This window comes from Balaenoptera physalus (genome assembly GCF_965194825.1).
Source record: "Balaenoptera physalus genome assembly, chromosome: 1".
Taxonomy (NCBI): Eukaryota; Metazoa; Chordata; class Mammalia; order Artiodactyla; family Balaenopteridae; genus Balaenoptera; species Balaenoptera physalus.
In genome coordinates, this window is record NC_138882.1 from 1,448,583 (window position 1) to 1,469,443 (window position 20,861).

General features: G+C 42.9%; 1 protein-coding gene across 10 annotated transcripts in view; it reads left to right on the forward strand.

The window, feature by feature from the left end:
- Positions 1–20,861, forward strand: part of KDM5B (lysine demethylase 5B) — a 73,153-nt gene that overhangs the window by 48,952 nt on the left and 3,340 nt on the right. For 9 of the 10 annotated variants that reach the window (XM_082413066.1, XM_082413065.1, XM_082413063.1 and 6 more), the window contains 14 exons: positions 704–866; positions 2,885–3,004; positions 3,977–4,171; positions 7,055–7,236; positions 7,350–7,474; positions 8,384–8,534; positions 8,666–8,780; positions 9,200–9,555; positions 10,868–11,006; positions 13,156–13,335; positions 14,004–14,162; positions 17,675–18,160; positions 19,510–19,621; positions 20,302–20,456. In XM_082413066.1, the coding sequence (XP_082269192.1) occupies positions 704–866; positions 2,885–3,004; positions 3,977–4,171; positions 7,055–7,236; positions 7,350–7,474; positions 8,384–8,534; positions 8,666–8,780; positions 9,200–9,555; positions 10,868–11,006; positions 13,156–13,335; positions 14,004–14,162; positions 17,675–18,160; positions 19,510–19,621; positions 20,302–20,456 (2,638 nt within the window). The remainder of the gene's footprint in view (positions 1–703; positions 867–2,884; positions 3,005–3,976; positions 4,172–7,054; positions 7,237–7,349; positions 7,475–8,383; positions 8,535–8,665; positions 8,781–9,199; positions 9,556–10,867; positions 11,007–13,155; positions 13,336–14,003; positions 14,163–17,674; positions 18,161–19,509; positions 19,622–20,301; positions 20,457–20,861) is intronic. The other variant, XM_082413067.1, reaches the window with a different exon arrangement.

The following is a 20,861-nucleotide window of genomic DNA, read 5'->3' on the forward strand; positions in this document are numbered from 1 at the left end:
CTTTTATTTCACATCTGTTTCCCTCCCCTCCCCTCCATTTCCCTTGCTTTCTGAGTACAAAAATATTTGAAGATCTGTAACTCACTTAAATTCCCACACAAGGAATTTGAGGATGTACCACAAGAAAAGAGGGAGTTGGCCTTTTACGTGCAGAGTGTCAGTCCTGCTTCCCCAGGCAATTGCTCCCAGCTGTGAAATGATGTTTACCATACTTCACAGGGATGTTACAGATTAATTGGTTGACAGTTAAACGTGCTTTGAAGAAGAGCTCTTTAGAAATGCTAATCGCCTTACTTAGAGTTTGGTTTAACTCGCTGTCAGGGCGGAGAGTTGCCATCCCTTGCTAGTTGCTGTAGGAAATTGTGGTGACCACATACCCTGTAGCTAACATAATACCTTATATTCTTAGAAATGCTAGATATTTACATTTTCTGAAGGGTCAGGTAAAATGGGAGGGAAGAGAGGGACCTCAGATGGGAAGTCTCATGTTTAAACTTCATCCTTGAAGAGGGAAAATGCATTACATATGTTCAGATCATATTTCTGGTGATATTTCTTCAGTTTGAACATTGCCTTACAAAGCAGGATCTAAAAAATAGGAACTGGTTAACCATCTTGTTTGCATTAGTGTTGTATGAGTTGAAGAAGCTACTGAAATTTCATGTAAATTTTGAGATTGATCTGCTTTTACAATCTGTTTTAGGGGTGAGCCAAAGACCTGGTATGGAGTCCCAGGGTACGCCGCCGAGCAGCTGGAGACTGTGATGAAAAGGCTGGCCCCGGAGCTCTTCATCTCCCAGCCCGACCTCCTCCACCAGCTCGTCACCATCATGAACCCCAATACCCTGATGACTCACGAAGTGCCTGTATGTTTTGAGTCAGTCCTCCTGCCACCCAGGCTTAACTCCCCACTTCTCTTTTTCCCTGTTGCTCACGTTTTTATGAAGCTGATTTGGTTGTATAGAAACAGCTGTGTGGTGTAATTTAGTACAATATTGCATTAAGCCAGTGGGACTGGATCCTCAGACACCATAAAAAGCTGATTTGTCGCAGCTGATGACTAGATTGCTGAGCAGCCTTACTTTGCAATAGTAACTGTGCGGCTGTCTCTTCCTTTCCTTTCTGGTGTTCAGTTCAGAGTACGTTCACAGGTTGTACACCATCACCATTCCTGCTTTCTAAACTATAACTTTTGTTTATAACTTCAGTCCTTCAGCACAGCAAAACAAAAACTGTAAAAAAATAAGTGTTGTTAGTATAAATTAGTGTACTCTGAAAATGGCTAGGTTCTGTTATTGATATAATTAGATCTAAACTCTTGTGTCAGAATCCTTCATACTCCATCCCTACTTTAGAAAATAACTCATTGAATTTACACGGTGACATGCTTGGTGGATCTTACATTCTCCCCGCTGCCCCTAATTAAGCTTAAGAGAAAATTTATTTCAGTGTCTTGAGCATGGATTTCAGGGTTCCCACTCTAGACTGAAAGATGCTATTGGTACTTCTTCCTCTGATGTTTTTCTACGAAGTGGCACTTATTTTTGCTTAGTGGCTTCCTTTCGGAGGAAACTCTGAAGGCATTTTGGGAGGCCAGATTGAGATGTATGAAGTTGAAGAATCCATCTTATTTAGCTCAACCAAATGTAAATGATACATTTACAATGTTAAGAGGAATTCTTGATCTTGTGACCTTCATTTTATGCCTATGGGTTCATAGGCCAGTAAATGGGGGCAGATGGAAAGGAATTTTCTTTGAGGGATCATAAAATATTCATGGGCCAAAGCTTAGAAAATAAGGACCAATAGTCATCAAAATACCACCATCTCCTCGTTGTTGGCATTTTCCATCTTGACCCCCCTACCCCCTCCCCATGTTGATCGGTCTTTTTGATTCGTTATGAGTCGCTGGCTTTAGAAGAGACCTCTCGCCCTGTTCTTTAATAGTTGAGCAAACCACGTGGGGCTAGACTCTGCACCTAGCGAGGAAGGTGAATGAACTCGTGCATTCGGGGACTCACAGTGTAAGGGAAAGACAGCATTTACACAGATCACGGAAGAGTGGTGTGGTTTGACAGTGGTGTTGACTCGGGGGCTGAGCCATTAACTCTGAAAGGGCTGGAAAGGGCTCCGCCGTGGGGCTCTGAAGGGGAGTGCGTGTGGCAGAGAGTTGAGGAGGAGGAGGCCGTCCCGGTGGAGGGCTGTGCTCTTGCGGTGGTTGCCGGCTGCAGACTTGGCCTGTCAGAGCCCGGAAGGGCGTGTTCCAGCACAGGGCTGGGCCTCAGCCCGAGTTGCGTGTCCTTGTGGCCTGGGTGCTGCTTGAGAATTGGAATTTCCAACAAGTTCCCAGTTGCTGTTGCTGCTTTTGGTCTGGGAACTACATTTTGGAGAACCGCTGGTGGAGAGAGATGTATTGAAAAGACATCTAATACTATTACTATTATGTAGTAGTTCGTTCAGTCTGAGGATTTTGTGCCTAGAGCAATATAGGTGTTTTTGGGTAGAGGGAAAAGGGGAATTGTTGGTGGGAGGTAAGTTTGAGGCCCAAATCAAGAAGATCTCTGTGTGGAATGAGATCCTTGAAATAGAGTGGAATTTCTTCAGTTGGTGGTAGGAGATCCTATTTCGGTATGATAATATTTGGAAAGATGTGTCCTGATCCTGGATGTAGCCAGATTTCTGTGGTGTAAGCTGTTTTCTCTTGAGATACTTACCAACCTGGCAGTCTGGGGAACTACTCCATCTTGTGGCAGAAATGAATATCTTTAGGTAATATTCAGCCATACTTTTTTTCCTACCCTTTCTGGAGAATCATCTGATAGTCTATGTCTAGATTGTCTTTTGTGAGGATGTCACTGAAAATCTCCAATTTCTGTCTCCTTAGGTTTACCGAACTAATCAGTGTGCTGGGGAGTTTGTGATCACATTTCCAAGAGCCTACCACAGCGGTTTCAATCAAGGTTTTAATTTCGCTGAGGCTGTTAACTTCTGCACTGTCGACTGGGTGTGTAATTATGACCTAGCAAGCCTTTTCACATTTACCGTTTTTCCTGCAGAAATGGTATAGAATGCTTAGAAGCTGTCATGTGTCTAGTTGCTTAAACCAGTTGCTGCTGAAATGGCAGGTCAGCCAGCTGTGTACCTTCCCAGCAGGAGAGGCCCTGGCCCTGCAGTGTCAGCCAAGACCTGGTGAAGAGTCTGCTGAGTGACGTTTTGGCTGAAGCTTAGTATCTCATTGCAAACTGATAACAAACAGTTCCAGTCTTAAGACTGTACTTTACGCAGCACTGGCTTAAATTATCCAAACACAGTAATTTTAAATGACATTTGATTTCAGGTGGTTGTAAAGTGGAGTTTTTATATTAGTATTAATACTTATCATTTGCCTAAAAAGAGCTACCTAGTTTAAGTGGGTGTGGTGTTAAATCTAATAAATTACGACCTTCAGTGCTTTTTTTTTTTTTAACACTGGGTTGACCAAAAAGTTCCTTCAGGTTTTTCTGTAACATGTCATGGAAAAACCCAAATGAACTTTTTGGCCAACCCAAAATAGTTGGCCCAATAAAATAGTACCCAGTAGTAATACCTACATCTATAATTATTTTCTGTTCTATAGTTTTTAGAGCATTATTGTTCCCTGAAGTAGATTAACCACACCAGTTCCACACAGTTGTTTCAGGAAATGTGTAAATTCTTATTTCCAATTAGATTCTACATTGTTGTAGACATTACTGCATTATTAATACGTTGGGTTTTTAAACCAGTTTTTAATTAATGTACCTAATTTGCCAGATCCTTGAGATGCAAAGATTTTAAAAGGTCCAAGGCTTGTTAGAGTCTAGCTTTAGGATTGATATATGATATCAGTATATGACCCAAGATGTGATATTTGGTCATTGATAATAAAGGTCAGGAGTCTTTGGAAACAGGAAGGAGAGAGATGAACGTCACGTGTCCTCCCTGTCTTTTGGCGCAGCTGCCCTTAGGCCGACAGTGTGTGGAGCATTACCGCCTGCTGCACCGCTACTGCGTATTTTCCCACGACGAGATGATTTGCAAGATGGCCTCCAAGGCGGACGTACTAGACGTTGTAGTGGCATCAACTGTTCAGAAAGACATGGCCATTATGATTGAGGACGAGAAGGCTCTAAGGGAAACTGTTCGTAAATTGGTAAGGTTTCTGGAACCCCAACTGCATGTCATTGGGTGTTACTTAGTAAAGTTCTTATGCGCTTTGATAGCATTTTAAGGAAACTTTTCCTTAGTCTAATTTCCTTTAAGACCATTATAATAGATGTATTATTGACGTCTCATTGTGCTTTTACTTTTCATTTGTCTAATGGCTAATGATACATTGAACATCTTATCATGTATTTATTTGCTACCTGCATATGTATCTCTTTGGTGAAGTGTCTTCTCACATGTCTTGCTCTACCCCTTTTTCATTGGATTGTTGGGAGACTTCTCTTTATTCTAGACACCAGTCCTTTATCAGATAAGTGTTCTGCAAGTATTTTCTTGCAGCTAGTGGCTTGTCTTTTCATTCTCTCAGCAGTGTCTTTCAAAGAGCAGAAGTTTTTCATTTTGATGAAGTTCAGTTTATCAGTTTTTTCTTTTATGGACCTTTTTTGGTGTGTCCTTCCTAAGAAATCTTTGCCTAACCAAAGTCACAAAGGTTTTCTCATGTGTAGTCATCTAGATTTTCTAGTTTTAGGTTTTACATTTAAGTCTTTAATCCTCTTAAGTAATTTTTGTTTATGGCAAGGTGTGGGTTGAGATCATTGTTTTTGCATATGGCTGACTAACTGTTCCAGCACCATTTCTTGAAAAGACTCCTTTTTCCTTTGAATTACCCTGGCACCTTTGTTGAAAATTAATTCACACATGTGTGGAGCTACTTCTGGACTCTGTTCTAGTCTCTTAGTCTATGCATTTATCCTCTTGCTAATACCATATGGTCTTGATTACTGTAACTTTCTAATAAGTCTTGAAATGAGGTAGTGTGAGTCCTCCAACTTTGTTCCTTTTAAAAATTGTTTTGCCTATTTTAGTTCCTTTGGTTTTCCATATAAAGTTTAGAATCAGCTTACTGATTTCTACCAAAAAGCCTGTTGGCATTTTGATTGGAACTGCATTAAACCTATGGATAGTTTGGGGGAGAATTGACATCTTAACAATACTGAGTCTTCCAATCCATGAACATAGTCTATCCCCTCATTTATTTAGGTGTTCTTGATTTCTTTCAGTATTTTGTAGACTGCAGCACACAGATTTTACACATATTTTCTTGGGTTTATAATTAGGTATTTCTTTTTTTTTGGTACTATTATGAATGGTACTTCAAAATTTTTTTCGATTTCCAATTGTTTATTGCTAGTATTTAAAAATACAGTTGACTTTCCAAAATTGACTCTGTATCCTACCTCCTTGCTAAACCCAGTAGTTCTAGTAGTTTTTTGTAGATTCTTTTGGGACAGTCATATCCACAAATAGTCACATTGATTTTTTTTTTTTTTCTTTTATGTGCCTCTTTAGAGTGTTGGCTCCCTGGAGCTCACCTTGAACCAACAGCAGTTTACTCACCTTCCCCTGATATTGTAGAATTAGGAAAACAATGCCCAGAGGGTTTAAGCATCTTACGAAGGTCTTTGGAACTTTGAGCACGCATAATTTTTTTCCAGATGTAGAAATTTACAAATTAAAATTGGGTGAACTAATATGATTCATTCTCAACCAAAATCCATGGAGTTGATCCTTAATCTTACTTTAAACAAAATTTTAGCCATCTCCATCACAAAGTCCTTTTTAACGATTAATTCCAGATTAAAACCAAAATTCTTTTGTTAGATTTTCCGTACTTTCCTGATTAGCAGGAAGTGAAATGGTCAAAAGGTTGAAATACAGAATAAAAGAGTAAAACAAAGGAGCCTTGATGGTTTATAAACTGACTTAATCAGACTCTGGCATTCTCAAGGTGAGATTTGGATCCAGTTCTGGATAAGGAGAGAAAGTGGTACAAGTTTGATTTTTACATAACAAAAGGTATATCCTAGAAGGGCTAGATGTCAGGTGGTACAAACTACAGTAGAAACTTCCTGGTTCAAGACCTCATTTATCTTGACAGTATCAATTGGGAAATGCCTTGTTACAATTACAGTCTCTGTTGCACAGATTGTCGAACCTTTTCCAAGAACTTTCCATATAAGAGGCTAATAGACCACTCAGAATCTTCACATTGACAATTCCTGTACGATAGTCTTTTTCACCTGCCCCATCTTCTTTCCTTTCATTTATATTTGTTATTTTTGTGGATTCTCCAGCAACATTACTCTGAAGCCCTGTATAGCATTTCCTCTGTAGTAGAAAGTATATGCATTTCTTTTGCTCTTATCTAGACGCAAAATATGGACAAGGCCAATTTGGAGTAGAATAAACAGCTAATCTCTGTAGTTTTGTGGACCTGTTAATAACTGTTCTCATACTCAGATCAAAATGGCCAAACATAAGGACCTACCGTGTCCAGAAGAGGTTCTCCCTAGATGGGTGAAATAGATTAACTTGCCCACATTTGCTAGGTCCACACACATTTTAAAAAATTTACTTATTTATTTTTGGCTGTGTTGAGTCTTCGTTGCTGTGCGCGGGCTTTTCTCTAGTTGCGGTGAGCGGGGGCTACTCTTCGTTGTGGTGCGTGTACTTCTCATTGCGGTGGCTTCTCTTGTTGCGGAGCACCAGCTCTAGGCACGCGGGCTTTAGTAGTTGTGGCTCGCAGGCTCAGTAGTTGTGGCTCCCGGACTTAGTTGCTCCGCGACATGTAGGATCTTCCCGGACCAGGGACAAACCCGTGTCCCCCTGCATTGGCAGGTGGATTCTTAACCACTGCGCCACACGGGAATTCCCCCACACATTTTTAATCACGCACTCTCTACTCTCTACTTTGGTTAGGCTCTTTTTTTTTTTTTTTTAATTTAAACTCAACTATTACATGTTTGTCTTGGGGGCTGATGGATTGTATTATCCTTTGGAGATCTCTAAAGTACACACTTTATTCTAGGGAGTAATTGATTCAGAAAGAATGGATTTTGAGCTGTTGCCAGATGATGAGCGTCAGTGTGTAAAATGCAAAACCACATGCTTCATGTCTGCCATCTCCTGTTCTTGTAAACCTGGCCTGCTTGTTTGCCTGCATCATGTAAAGGAATTATGTTCCTGTCCTCCTTATAAATATAAACTGCGGTGAGTAGGAAGAATGATTTTTTTCTATGGAAAACACTAAGTCCTTAGTATAAAACATCTGATTTCCTCCAAACCCACATATCTCAGAGCTAAGCCTGCTATTCTGTTTCCAGGTATAGATACACTCTGGATGATCTCTACCCCATGATGAATGCACTGAAGCTTCGAGCAGAATCTTACAACGAATGGGCCTTGAATGTGAACGAAGCTTTGGAGGCGAAGATTAATAAGAAGAAAAGTACGTGGTATATAGAAAGTGTGACTTGGTGATTGGCAAATTGGGACGGATTGTAACATAGCCAACTTAAAGTTATCAGCAAATGGATTACTTGAAGCAGCCTGACTTAGCCCATCTGTCCAGCCAGATTTGGAGCTTTAGCAGAGGTTTTAAAGCCAAGAGTGAATGAGGCAGATGTCCTTACATCAAAGTGAAGTCTTGATATATGAGTTGTGCAGGATCATGTATTTAACAAACATCATGTTGTTACAAAATAACCTTTACACCTCTTTGTCTCAGAAATAAAAGTATTTCACATTTTATATGGACCTTTAGAAAAGGTTTTTGTTTGTTTTGCTTGTTGTTTTTGAACTAGATCTCAGGACAAAGACAGCATATCGTTAAATTAAGAGTCTGTGAAATGCTGGTTTATTACTTCTTCGTTCTAGTCAAGGTCTCTGTCTCTTGTTATTACATTTGAAAGGCACTGCTTCCCTTCGCATCTTTTCTTTGAAAGTGTTTTCATTTGCTTTCCTTTCTGTAGCTCAGCAGGTGGCGCTGCCCTCTCCTGTTCAGGGCCGGTGCAGGTCACTGTCTCTGAGCCCACTAGTCCCCTGCCAGGTGCAGAGTAAAATGCAGGAGGAAGAAGTGGTTCCAGCCACAGGAAGAACTGCATTTGCTCTGTTTTGACAAGGCAGGGGTTCTTTGTTTCTTAAACATTTCCACATTGAAGGGCAGCTTTAGGCACTTTTTAAAACATTCCACTCTCAGGCAAAAAAAAAAAAAAAAAAGAACAAATTTATTAAAGAGGTAAAACATTGCAAATATCTATAGGTAAGAACTGATCAAATCGAACCTCCCCCTCTGTATTTCGTACCAGTATTTCATACATAATGATCACAGAAGAGGTGATCTTTTCTTTATTCCTAGGCCTTGTCAGCTTTAAGGCTTTGATTGAGGAATCTGAGACGAAGAAATTCCCGGACAACGATCTTTTACGTCACCTCCGCTTAGTGACACAGGACGCGGAGAAATGTGCCTCTGTCGCCCAGCAGCTGCTTAACGGCAAGAGGCAGACGAGGTGGGCACTGTGCACGCCCTGGCTTGGGCTCTTCGGCAGCCTGCTGTGGCTGGTTTTCCCCATGACGTTGGAGTCTGGGGCTGGTGGGGTACCTGCTCTCATGCAGTCTCCTTGGGCCTTTGTCTGTCTAGGTATCGATCTGGTGGAGGGAAATCCCACAATCAGTTGACAGTGAATGAGCTCCGACAGTTCGTGAGCCAGCTGCACGCCCTGCCCTGTGTCCTCAGTCAGACGCCACTGCTGAAGGTACCTGGATGGGGAGGTGGGGGTGCCCACCTTCGTGTATTTTGTATACAAGCCCAGTTCACATGATCAAGTTGTCTTCCCGTGTGGTTAATTTGTACATTTATTTGCAAATGCTTTTGGTAACCTGTTGAGTGGTAACATGTATATAAAGAGATTGTAACAGGCCTGCAGAGGAGAGAGAAGGTTGGAAATTTTTACCTTTCACAGTGACCACCAGCTACTACAGTTGGTATAAGTCTCTCTTAGAGTCACTTGTGTAACTGTCAGTTGGCTTATGTATTACCTTGTTTTACCCGTATTGTTGCTAGAATCAAGTGAAATGGCAGAGGGTCATGTTGAATATGCATTGAAGATTCTGAGTTTTCAAGAAGCCAGTTACTGAAAATATCGTTTTGATGCAACAACCTGTGTTTTTTAAGGACCTCTTGAATCGTGTAGAAGACTTCCAACAGCATAGCCAGAAATTGCTCTCTGAGGAGATGCCCAGTGCCGCTGAGCTGCAAGACTTGCTAGACGTCAGCTTTGAATTTGATGTCGAGCTTCCCCAGCTTGCTGAGATGCGTGTCCGGCTGGAGCAGGCCCATTGGCTGGAGGAGGTGCAGCAGGCTTGCCTGGACCCCAGCTCTCTCACCTTAGATGATATGAGACGTCTCATAGACCTGGGGGTGGGTCTGGCCCCGTATTCAGCTGTGGAGAAAGCTATGGCACGGCTTCAGGAACTACTCACGGTATCAGAGCACTGGGATGACAAAGCCAGGAGTCTCCTCAAGGCCAGGTAAACAAGCACACCCATGCCTCTGCCCAGGGAAGGCTGGCACTGCGTCCATCCGGGAGCACAGAGCATGGGGAGTAGGGTGGGACGCGGGCACAGTAGCTGAGCTGTGCGTGCGGAAATAGCTGAGATGTTCGGAGCTGCTTTGGAGCTTGGGCAAAAGAATATTAATTTCTTTCCTTGCTTAACCGATTGTGAAATGAGTGGTTCAAATGGAAATACCTTTTCTAGAGTTGGTTTAATGAAATTTCCCTGGACCTCGAGGATAACATCTTTGAGAGAAGGAAACACTTCCAAATAAGTGGAACTGTTTAAACCCACAGTTAATGAAAAAGATCCCAAGGAGTCTTAAAGAGAAACATCTGAGAGTCAGGGTGCACTGTCTTTAAGATGAAGATGGTGCTGTAATTCTCCACATTAGTGCTGTTGCTTTGTGACCTTATCTATACTCGAGAGATGGGTTGGACTCAAGCTAACCATCCGAGGGGAGAAGATGATTCCTCCCTAATCTTGCTTTCTGTCTGACAGATCTTTACTGTTCCAATTGACAACATAAAGTACAAGAAATACCTAGATTCCAGACATTATTTTGTAATCCTGAAATAGTGGTCACTGAGCAGACGGTACAAAAGTTTTGGGTTCTGTGCTTTTGGTATGTTGATATCCTGGAGATTTTTAATTTTATTAGTGAAGCTGTATGAGTCTTGATAGCGTATCTAGTTTAACATAGCGTCAATTATCCCTAAGTTATCTTTTGCAAATACGAGTTTATGGTTATTCCGATGTCAAATCAGAAATAAGTCGAACTTAAATGCTTCACTGAGTTATTTGCGTTAAGTCTTATGCAACCATTTGAAAATACGTAGTTTGATATCTAGTAGTTATTTGCCATTTGAAAAAAGTTATTTGCTATTCTGAATTTCCTTTGAAGTGATTTTTCTTTTTTGTGGCAAGCGGGGGCTGTTCTTCGTTGCGGTATGCGGGCTTCTCGTTGCAGTGGCTTCTCTTGTTGGAAAGCATGGGCTCTAGGCGCATGGGCTTCAGTAGCTGTGGCGTGCAGGCTCAGTAGTTGTGGCCTGTGGGCTCTAGAGCACAGGCTCAGTAGTTGTGGCGCAGGGGCTTAGTTGCTCCGCAGCATGTGGGATCTTCCCAGACCAGGGATCGAACCCACATCCCCTTCATTGGCAGGTGGATTCTTAACCACTGTGCCACCAGGGAAGTCCCTGAAGTGATTTTCCTATTTTCTCTGGTAAGTAAACCATGAGAAAAATGAGCCACAAGGTAAAAGCTAAGTAGTGTCATTTTGCTTTTGTAGGCCTCGGCATTCATTGAACAGCCTTGCTACAGTGGTTAAGGAGATCGAGGAGATCCCCGCGTACCTGCCCAATGGTGCGGCTCTGAAAGACTCTGTGCAGAGAGCCAGAGACTGGCTTCAGGACGTAGAGGCCCTGCAGGTGGGTTTACAAAATGTCCCGTGTGTGTAAGTGCTTCTCTAAAGAGCAGTAATGTAAACACTTGTAAGGGGGGAACATGTTGGATCTCACTACACAGGTTCAGTGTTTGGGTTGGCCAGATTACTGATTCTCTTCAACCTTGTGTAGATGCACTTACCCACCCCATCTACTGTCCTGACTAGTTGGCTCAGTATTTAAAGCTTAGGTAATTTAACCAACCTTTTCTGGGAGCTTGGGACCCTCCCATAACAGACTTAATTACTTGGTTGGGGTTGAGGAAAAAGAGCTAAAAATGAAGTTGTGGGAGAAACACAGTTTCTAACGTCTGACAAGTACGGCTGTCTCTTGCTGGCTTGCCAACTGCTTGGAGTTTACATAATGAAGAGTAGCAGATTCAGTGAGTCTCGATACGTGATTACATGGCCAAACTAGGCCCTCAGGCCCAGGACTTTCACCAAGTAGTGACTTAAATGTGCTCCATACCTACAAAAGCAGTGAGATTAGCACGTTCTAAAGTAACTGTCCAAAGTAATCAGCACTGAGTATCTGTGCCCCTGTGCTAGATGTTATACTTGCTAAGACTTACCTATAAGTTAAAATAGAAAATTAAATTCACTTGTAACATTATTAAGGTATAGACAGAATATATTCTATGTTTTTCCCAATATTCAGCTGGATAACTTCATTTGAAAAGTGGTTGGTGGGAGTGTCTTCCTTTTTCTCTCTAACGATCATAAACCAGTGGGTCTTACAGGCCTATTGAGAAAAAAGATCTTTGAATTATTTAATGGGATAGGTTTTTAAAATTTTAATTTATATTGTTCTTGAGGCTCAAGTTCTGTTTTGTTGAAGCCATCAGAGTCTAGGAATAAAATACCATCTGGTCTTCTGAATATCTACGTAATTTTAAGCGGTGCTAATTAACCAATTGCTAATGAGAAATGCCAAACAGGACAGTTTTAGCCACATGTTTTCAACAAAACATCTGGACATCTATTCTTGTTAATAGGGAAGAGAAGATACATTGTTTGATAAATATTACATAATTAAGGGGTGACCCCAGCCCGCCAAAGAAAAAACCAAGGCAAGTGTTTGCTACGTACATAAGCTTCCCCAGTGAGGTCTTTGATGCAGGCTCCTGTCTGTGACTGTTGGAACTGTAGTGGTTATCGTCATGGTCCCCCTTTCACTCGTGGTTGCTGGCAGCCAGAAGGTGAGGTCATGGCGATGAGGAGAGGTGAGCGTATGAAATCAGAAGCGAGGACACACATCTGGGTGGGTTTGCTCCCTTCACGTGCTGTAATGTATGTACTACTTAGTACTATGTTTGCAACAATGTCCATAAGGACAAAAAGCAAGTTTTGCTCCATTTCTGAAATAATAGCCTGGCCTTTCCTTGCATCATATATTTAAGGACTAGTAGAGAGGTGTGACCAACAACAAGGAACCTCTTCGTGTTTAGTGGATTATTTATTTTAAAATGTCATCCAGTATTCTGCTGTTCACTTAGGGAGTACTCCATATGTTTCTAAATGGAGTATCATAGGCATAGGCTATAATTTGTGAGTCACCTTTTTTACGCATCCAGCAGAATACCTGTGCCCTTACGGTTTCAATCCTGTGAGAATAAATAGAAGGCCCCCAGATGATTCTTAATGAATAATAAAGTTGGAGAGCCAGTGGGCTTTCACAACTCATTTTGGTTTCCTGAATAATCTATATTGAGTTACTATAATTCATCATTGGTGAGTGAATTGGAATAAAGTATTTGTTTTGTTGCTTTTATTTCTCTAATAAAAGTATGGAAATCCTTTGAGTTATTACAGATTTACATTTCTGCTGAATGTTTTTCAAACCATCCATAGGGACCAAAATGACAAGTGAATTGACAAGGGCATAAACAGTCTGAACGAAGGGACCACAGTATATGCCGGGTCCAAAGTTGTATCCATGGGCCCAGCACAAAGTAGGTTCTTACTTGTCGAGTGGAAGAACCCACACTGCTCCACCTCCACCACCATCAGCCAGCTGGCAGGTTTTGTCAGCATCCGTCCGTGAATTTAATATGTTGAAATCATGGGGTAGGCCCAGTCCGAATGGTACTTTTCCCACTTACATAGAAGTATTTTTTTTCCCCTTGATTTATTAGGCTGGAGGACGTGTGCCAGTGTTAGACACACTGATAGAACTTGTTACGCGAGGCCGGTCTATCCCGGTGCATCTGAATTCTTTACCGAGACTGGAGTCACTAGTAGCTGAGGTTCACGTTTGGAAAGAATGTGCTGCTCATACATTCCTGACTGAGAATTCGTCCTATTCTCTCTTGGAGGTAAGTTTGCAGTTAGCCCACCTACAAGACCTTGGGTCCCCTAGCCTGGCAAAACATGTGTCCCTCACACACAGAGGTGCCATCACTGACTGATCTATGCTCTAGGAGTTATTTTTCTCAGTGGAGCCAGGGAGATTCTTCTAAGTCTCTACTGAAAGTTTCAGTAGAGACTTAGAAGAATCTTGAAATGTTTTCTGCATATGTTTAGGGATAGCATTCACTGTCTAAGAAAGAAATTTTCCTCCTTGAAGTTCCTCAGTTTGTTGAAATTGGACGTTTAACCTTGGCCATGCTTCACCACTTGCTTTTAACAAGCTCGATAAAAGATTTCATCCACTTCTCAAAGTGCTATAGTTGCCCTTCTTGTGTTTTTTTGTAAGCTGATGCTGGTCACACATTATGACTGGAATCGTTCTATATCATTTTTTTACTTACTGTTTGACTGAATCTGGAATCAAAGTCTTTTTGTGAGATTTCCTTCTTTCTTTCCTCCCTCTCTTCCTTTCTTCCTTCCTTTGTAGAAGAGAGTTTCTGGCTTCAGGGAGGCATGTTACACAGAAAATACTAAGAAGCTCACATCCTTCCCACTCCTTAGGCTTTTATTTGGGGACTTCCTAATGCTTCATCTGAAATCCATTTTACCAGCGGTTGTGCTTTGTCCACATTAGGTGCTGTGTCCTCGATGTGATATTGGCCTTTTGGGGTTGAAGAGGAAACAGAGAAAGTTAAAGGAGCCCTTGCCAAGTGGCAAGAAGAGAAGCCCCAGAGTAGAGAGTCTGAGTGACCTGGAGAGAGCTCTGACTGAAAGCAGAGAGACTGCTTCAGCTGTATGTACTGGGGTTTTTCCTCCTCTTTTCTCCATGGGGGAGGATATTCTCTTACTTACTGGTCATATTGGGAACGCAAGTAGAAGAATAACTTTAAAAGTACTCTGTTTTACCAAAACGACTTTGGGAGAATTGTCATTTGTAAAAGTTTTGAATGGAAGGTGCATGGAGGTGCAGAGGACTCAGGGAAGGCCTCCCAGATTCAGAAACAGTCTTTCCAGTGCCCGAGGCTTGGTCCAGGGATGCAGACTCAGGACACTCAGGCTAACGGATATGTGAACTGCAATGCCAACTTAACTAGTTTACAACAAGAAATACACTTAAAAGGGTACTGGATACTTTTGAGTCTGACCTGCATTTAGTGTAAGCCCTGTTGATTCAAAGATTATATCATCTTCAGGAAGATGAAGCAGTATCTAGCTAATGTTTAGTGAGCAGAGTATCAGAACAAAAGAGGGATAGCTATGTGATCTGGATGCTTTTTGAAAACTAAAAAAAAAATTTTTTTTTAATTGAGCTATAATTGACCTATAATATTATATTAGTTTCAGGTGTATAGTACAATGGTTCAGTATATGTATATATTGCAGAATGAGCACTATAAATCTAGTTCGTATCCATCACTACACATGGTTACAATATTTTTTTGTGTGATGAGAACTTTTAAGATCTACTCTCTTGGCAACCTTCAAATATATAACATAGTATTAATGACTATAGTCATACCATGCTGTACATCTCATCCTCAGGACTTATTTTGACCTTTTGATCCTCTTCACCCATCTCCCCCACCAGTTGCCTCTGGCAACTGCCAGTCTGTTCTCTGTATCTGTGGGGTTGTTTTTGTTTTGTTTTTTTTTTGTAGATTCCACATATAAGTGAGATCATGCAGTACTTGTCTTTCTCTGACTTATTTCACTTAGCATGGTGGTCTCAAAGTTCATCCTTGTTCTTGCAAATGGCAGGATTTTCTTCTTTTCTATGGCTGATAATATTCCATTGTATATACATACCACATTTTCTTCATCCATTCAATCAGTGGACATGTAGGTTGTTTCCATATCTTGGCTATTGTGAATAATGCTGCACTGGACATGGGGGTACAGATAATCTTTTCGAGTTAGTGTTTTTGTTGCCTTTAGATGTATACCCAGAAGTGGAATTGCTGGGTCATATGGTAGTTCTATTTTTATTTTTTAAGGACCCTCCATACTGTTTTCCACAGTGGCTGCGCCAGTTTACATTCCCACCAATAGTGCACGAGGGTTCCCTTGTTTCCACATCCTGGCTAACACTTGTTATTTCTTGTCTTTTTGGTGACAGTCATTTTAACAGGTGTGAGGTGATAATCTCAATGCGGTTTTGATTTGCATTTCCCTGATGATTAGTTATGTTGAGCATCTTATCACGTACCTGTTGTCCATCTGTATATCTGCTTTGGAAAAATGTCTACTGGATCCTCTGCTCATTTTAATTGGATTTTTGTTTTTGGTAGTGGTGATCGTGTTTTGTTTGTTTGTTTGTGCTATTGAGTTGTATGAGTTCTTCATTGATTTGGGGTATTAACCCCTATCAAATTATAATTTGCCAATATTTTCTCCCATTCCGTAAGTTGTCTTTCCATTTTGTTGATGATTTCCTTCCCTGTGCAGAAGCTTTTTGGTTTGATGAAGTCAAACTTCTAGGATGGTTTTGAAGGCACAAAGCATTGTCCATTCCAGAGCAGGAACATACCTGCTACTGGGCCTGGGCTCGTCCTTGGTCCAGGCACCTTCTTTCTGGTCTGATCCTTCGTAGCTGCCTGACCTCTCCTGTGATTGACATGGGATTGCCCTGATGTGTTTGTGTATTTTGACCCAGACTTTCTTTGGCATGTTTGTCCCTTACTTCAGGCTCTAATCAGATGCGGCTGCCTGAGCATAATTCTGGTGTTTTCAAGGTACTACTTTCCACTGTTATGTGGTTCGTTTTTGTAAAGACACTGTCTTGAGTTTTGCTTGTCTAGTCTTGCTGATCTAGTCTGCGAACCTCTGTACATTACCTGTTGATCACTTTGTGATCACATAACCCGTATATGCTGCCTGTACGTTGTTTTTAGCTAGAGAAATAAGTAGGTTTCTTAAATATACCAAAGGTTTGTTAGGTGGTTTACTTCTAGATCTGTTTCTTCCCTAATCCATCATTCATACATTTTCTTCTCTCATCCAGAAGAGTCGATCTGGCCTTAGGACTCAGCTTCCTCTTCTGGTGAATCAGGGTGGATCTGGTGGTGGCTGGATCCGATCATCGAGAATGGTTTAACTATGACAAATTAACGTTTTAAGGACTTACTTATAGGAATAGACTTGGGAAAGGAATGGTTCCTGCAGCCTGTAGTTTTTATTTCTAGAGGGGAAGGCTCAGTTTTAAAGGCCTATGTTTACCCCCTGTTGCTCTGTATTTCTCTCTCAGTGAAGTATTAAGATTTTGGTGGTCCAGCCTTCTGCTGTGGAAGATGGATGTGTTATGTTCGAGGGGGTAGCGACTAACTCTGACATAGCTAGTGATTTGAATTGGTCACCCTTAGGCAGCTTTTACTTCATGGTGCGAGGTGAATAAATCTGTAATGCCTGGGCTGGTTTATGTAGTGGGCGCCTGGTCTGTTCACGTAGAAGTCCCGTGTATGGACAGCTTGTACATACTGGTCAGAAACATGTTCAGTGTCACTTCAGCTTTTTGTTGTGAAGCTGATTATGTTTGTGTTTCCAAGTCGCTTATACAGATTAACTGAACTCAGAACTTTGCTGAGACATGGCTCTCGTTTTAATAGAGAGAAAAGACTTTATAATGAGTATACTTGCCACTTTCTGCAGAAAAGCAGCTTGCTTTTGTCTCTGCCCTCATGATCTTACAATGTGTGAGTGTGTGTGTGTATGTGTGTAAGGGAAGTCTGGTGAAGTGGTTCTGTTTGATCCTTTCGTGAGGGACCCAGTTTCACTACATACAGTTCCGGTGTCCAGCGCACATATAAGGCCTAATGTTAAAGGCAGTAAGAGACACAGGTTACTACAGCTGTTTAACAGACTTTCTCATCTAAAGTGCCTTTCTGGAAGAACTCAAAGGCTAGTGGAACTGAAAACAAATCGAAAACCTCAGAAATTAGTACACCTAGACTGTGAAAAGCCTGTATCTTTCAAGAGAGGTACATTTTCTAAGAGAGAAATGTGTGAGGAAGTTGGACTTCGAAGAATGGTGTGTGTTAGGTAGTTGCTCACACAGAGGGTTTGCTGAGTGCCAGTCAGAGCGTCTGTCACACAGCCCATGTCACCGTCGTGGCGGCCCTGTGAGGTGGGCACTGTTACTGACTCTGTACGTGTGGAAATTTAGCCACCGTGGGATGTTGTTGCCCACGTGACTTAGTGAGGCAGGCAGAGTCTACTCTGGGGCCCGGTGTTCTTAGCCACCAGGACCCTAGTTTTAGGAGAAGACTGAGTTCTCTGTGACATTGTCCTTGATTGTTATCTCCTTTCTAGATGGCAACGCTTGGGGAAGCCCGCTTACGAGAAATGGAAGCCTTGCAGTCTCTCAGACAAGCCAATGAGGGGAAATTGCTGTCGCCAGTCCAGGATGTGGAGATGAAGGTCTGCCTGTGTCAGAAGGCCCCAGCTGCCCCCATGATCCAGTGTGAACTCTGCAGGGATGCTTTCCACACCGGCTGTGTGGCGGTACCCAGTATTGCGCAGGGCCCCCGGATCTGGCTGTGTCCCCATTGTCGGAGGTCAGAGAAACCTCCACTAGAGAAAATTCTGCCCCTGCTGGCCTCCCTCCAGCGTATCCGAGTCCGCCTTCCCGAGGGGGATGCGCTGCGGTATATGATCGAAAGAACCGTCAACTGGCAGCACAGAGCCCGACAACTGCTCTCGTCAGGGAACCTCCAGTCCGTGCGGGAGCGAGCGGGCGCAGGACTGTTATGCGGCAGATGGCAGGCCGCGGCAGGACAGGCGCCAGAGACGAGCAAGGTGAGCCGGAACTCTCCTTCGCTCCTTATCGGACTCAGCTCTGTACCTTCTTGTGGAGCCGGTAGCTCTGGTGGTGCCGCCGGTGCCAGCATGCGCCTTACCTTCAAGGGTTGTGCGTAGCTGCCGTGTTGCCTCAGTTCCCTCTGCTCCTGATAGTCAGGCACGCTTCCTGTGGAGCAGATTTCACCTCTCCATACGTACATGTGATTTTTCCATTTATGTGTATGAACCAGATGTATTTTTAATATACATGTGTTTTAAAATTCTTTGCTTGGCTGTTTTTTTCCTGCTTCCTCTCGTGTAAGTCACCGAGGAGAAAGGGAAAGTGCCTCCTCCTGTCTCTTGTTGCCTTTTGAGGAAGAAGAGGTTTTGAGGTGTCTTGAGTGTTAGTAAGTTGCTTCAGAGCAGAGGCGGTGGGTTTCATACCATCCGTGGTCTTCCTGCCAAAGCCATGTTCCCTGAGCGTCACCGGGACGGCCAGGCTTCTGTCGTCTCCGTGGGAGATGAGGAGGGCAGCCAGGCAGGCAGTGCTCAGGCCTCTCACAACGTTACCCTGGTGACTTGCAAGTCTGGCAGGTTCTCTTGCAGATACTACGTGTCCCTTGTGCTGCACCAGCAGAGACGTGTGAAGTGTAGGCGTTGAAAGTCATGCAGAGTAGAGATGAGGACAGAAGATTGGTCTCTGTTGTATTTGTTTCCTTGTCTTTTTAATTTCTCCCCAGGCTTCTGAAATACAGTGCCTGGCACTTAGCAAATGATGTGTTACATTTTTGTCTCATAGTTGAGTTGTGGATATTTGGGCAGCCTACATTGGAGACATTTGTGTTCCTTACACACGATGTGCTAGGAGTTCACCTATGTTAATAAAAGGGAAAGACACAGCTGTTATTTACTTACTAATTTGTGGTCAAAGGACTGTTTCTCCTAGCTCCTCTAATAAGCTCTGGTGAAGGTAGGGACGTGGATGTGAATGCTATCTGGAAGTTCCTCAGTTGGTTTACCCGGAGGGGGTACATGTCTGTGTCAGTCTGGTTATAATCTTCAGAAGGAGAATTACCTAGAGATTAAAAGGCTGTGTGATTTGTTTCCATGCAGAGAAAATGACTTATTTCCCAGTGGTGCTCTTCACCTCTGCAGTCAGTCCAGGTACAACCAGGAAGACCAAAGGCTTGGTGGATATGAGTTGGTTTGGCCAGATCTGAGATGCCAGGAGACTTCTTTCAGTTTGGGAAAATCAAGTCTTTCTCTTTGCTAGTTGCTACCTGATAACCCAAACTACTTCCCTTGGGCTGGTGGGAGTAGTTTTAACCCTGGAGAAGCCTCACTGTGCAATGTTTTCCTTCCATCAGCTATCTCAGCCTCCTGGCCCCACGTCCTTTTCCTTGCCCGATGACTGGGACAACAGAACCTCATATTTACACTCTCCCTTCTCTACTGGACGGAGCTGTATCCCCCTCCATGGTCTGTATTTATTATTATCATCACCATTATTATTGTTATGATTTTGAGGGCTGAATAGTAAAAAGTGATCATGCAGTAGGTTTTTGTTGCAGATAAACCAGGAACCATTAAAAAGGATTTTATCCTCGTATGTAGGATATGGATTACTATGTATTCGTAAGGTAGGAGAAGAATTGTATTTAAAGGCTCGTAAATGCAAAAGAAACAGAAAGGAAGTCTTTATATCCATTGTTTTCAGGGATGAAAGGGTTCATCCCATGCCAACTGATAATTAAACACCAAGCATTGTGGTCATCAGATGCTAAGTCATGGGTTCCCTTGTTGCTTCATTACTTAGGAGACTTGAGGGGGCTCTAGAGAGACCCTGCCTCCTTCCTCCTGTCCCTCCCTGAGGGCGACTCTCCCCCACGAGTTCTGTCTGGAACCCTGGGCCCACTCAGAGTGCCTAGGCCCTGGCTCTTCTGTGCTTCTGTGAAAGCAGAGTTACCTCCCTCCTGCGTTAGCAGGAGTCCTCCTAGTCACTGACAGACTTACACAGTCCAGTTTGGGCCTGGTACGCTGTGGCTCTGGGCCTGTGGAGTGAACCTCACTTGAAGGGAAAGGGTGGTAATGGGAGCAGTGGTCTTCCTCCACTCATGTCGAAGGTGGGTGTCACCGTGATCTGGTCTGGTCTCCGGCAGGTCTAAGCCCAGAAGTGAGTGAGCTGTTGATGGAGGCCCAGCTGCTCCAGGTGTCCCTTCCTGAAATTCAGGAGCTCTACCAGACGCTACTCGCAAAGCCGAGCCCTGCGCAGCAAGCTGACCGCAGCTCTCCAGTGAGACCCAGCAGTGAGAAGGTGGGCGTCGGGGTCTGGGCGGCGGCGTGCTTCGGAGTGTCGTCATCCGTCAATAGCTCGGGGACGAGATGCTGTCTTTGGTCCAGGAAAGGATGCAGACCACCTACCCCACAGCCCTGTTCCGATGGCTGTCACTGAGCACTTTGGGCTCACAACCTGGATTTTGATACTGGCTTTTAAGCCACTGTGTGAAATTTTTGTTTCCTTTTAGCAAGGTGTGCTTCTCATCATTTCCATGTGATAATAGCTAGAAGCAGGATTATTTTTCTTCAGTAAGGGAATTACTGTAGAGATGAAAATGTAATTATAGCTGGAAAGGCCTTTGGGATAAAGCCTTCATTCTTGGAGTCAACATGTAACAAATGCTTTAACTCTTCTAAACCAAACCCAACAGCTGGTGTGAGG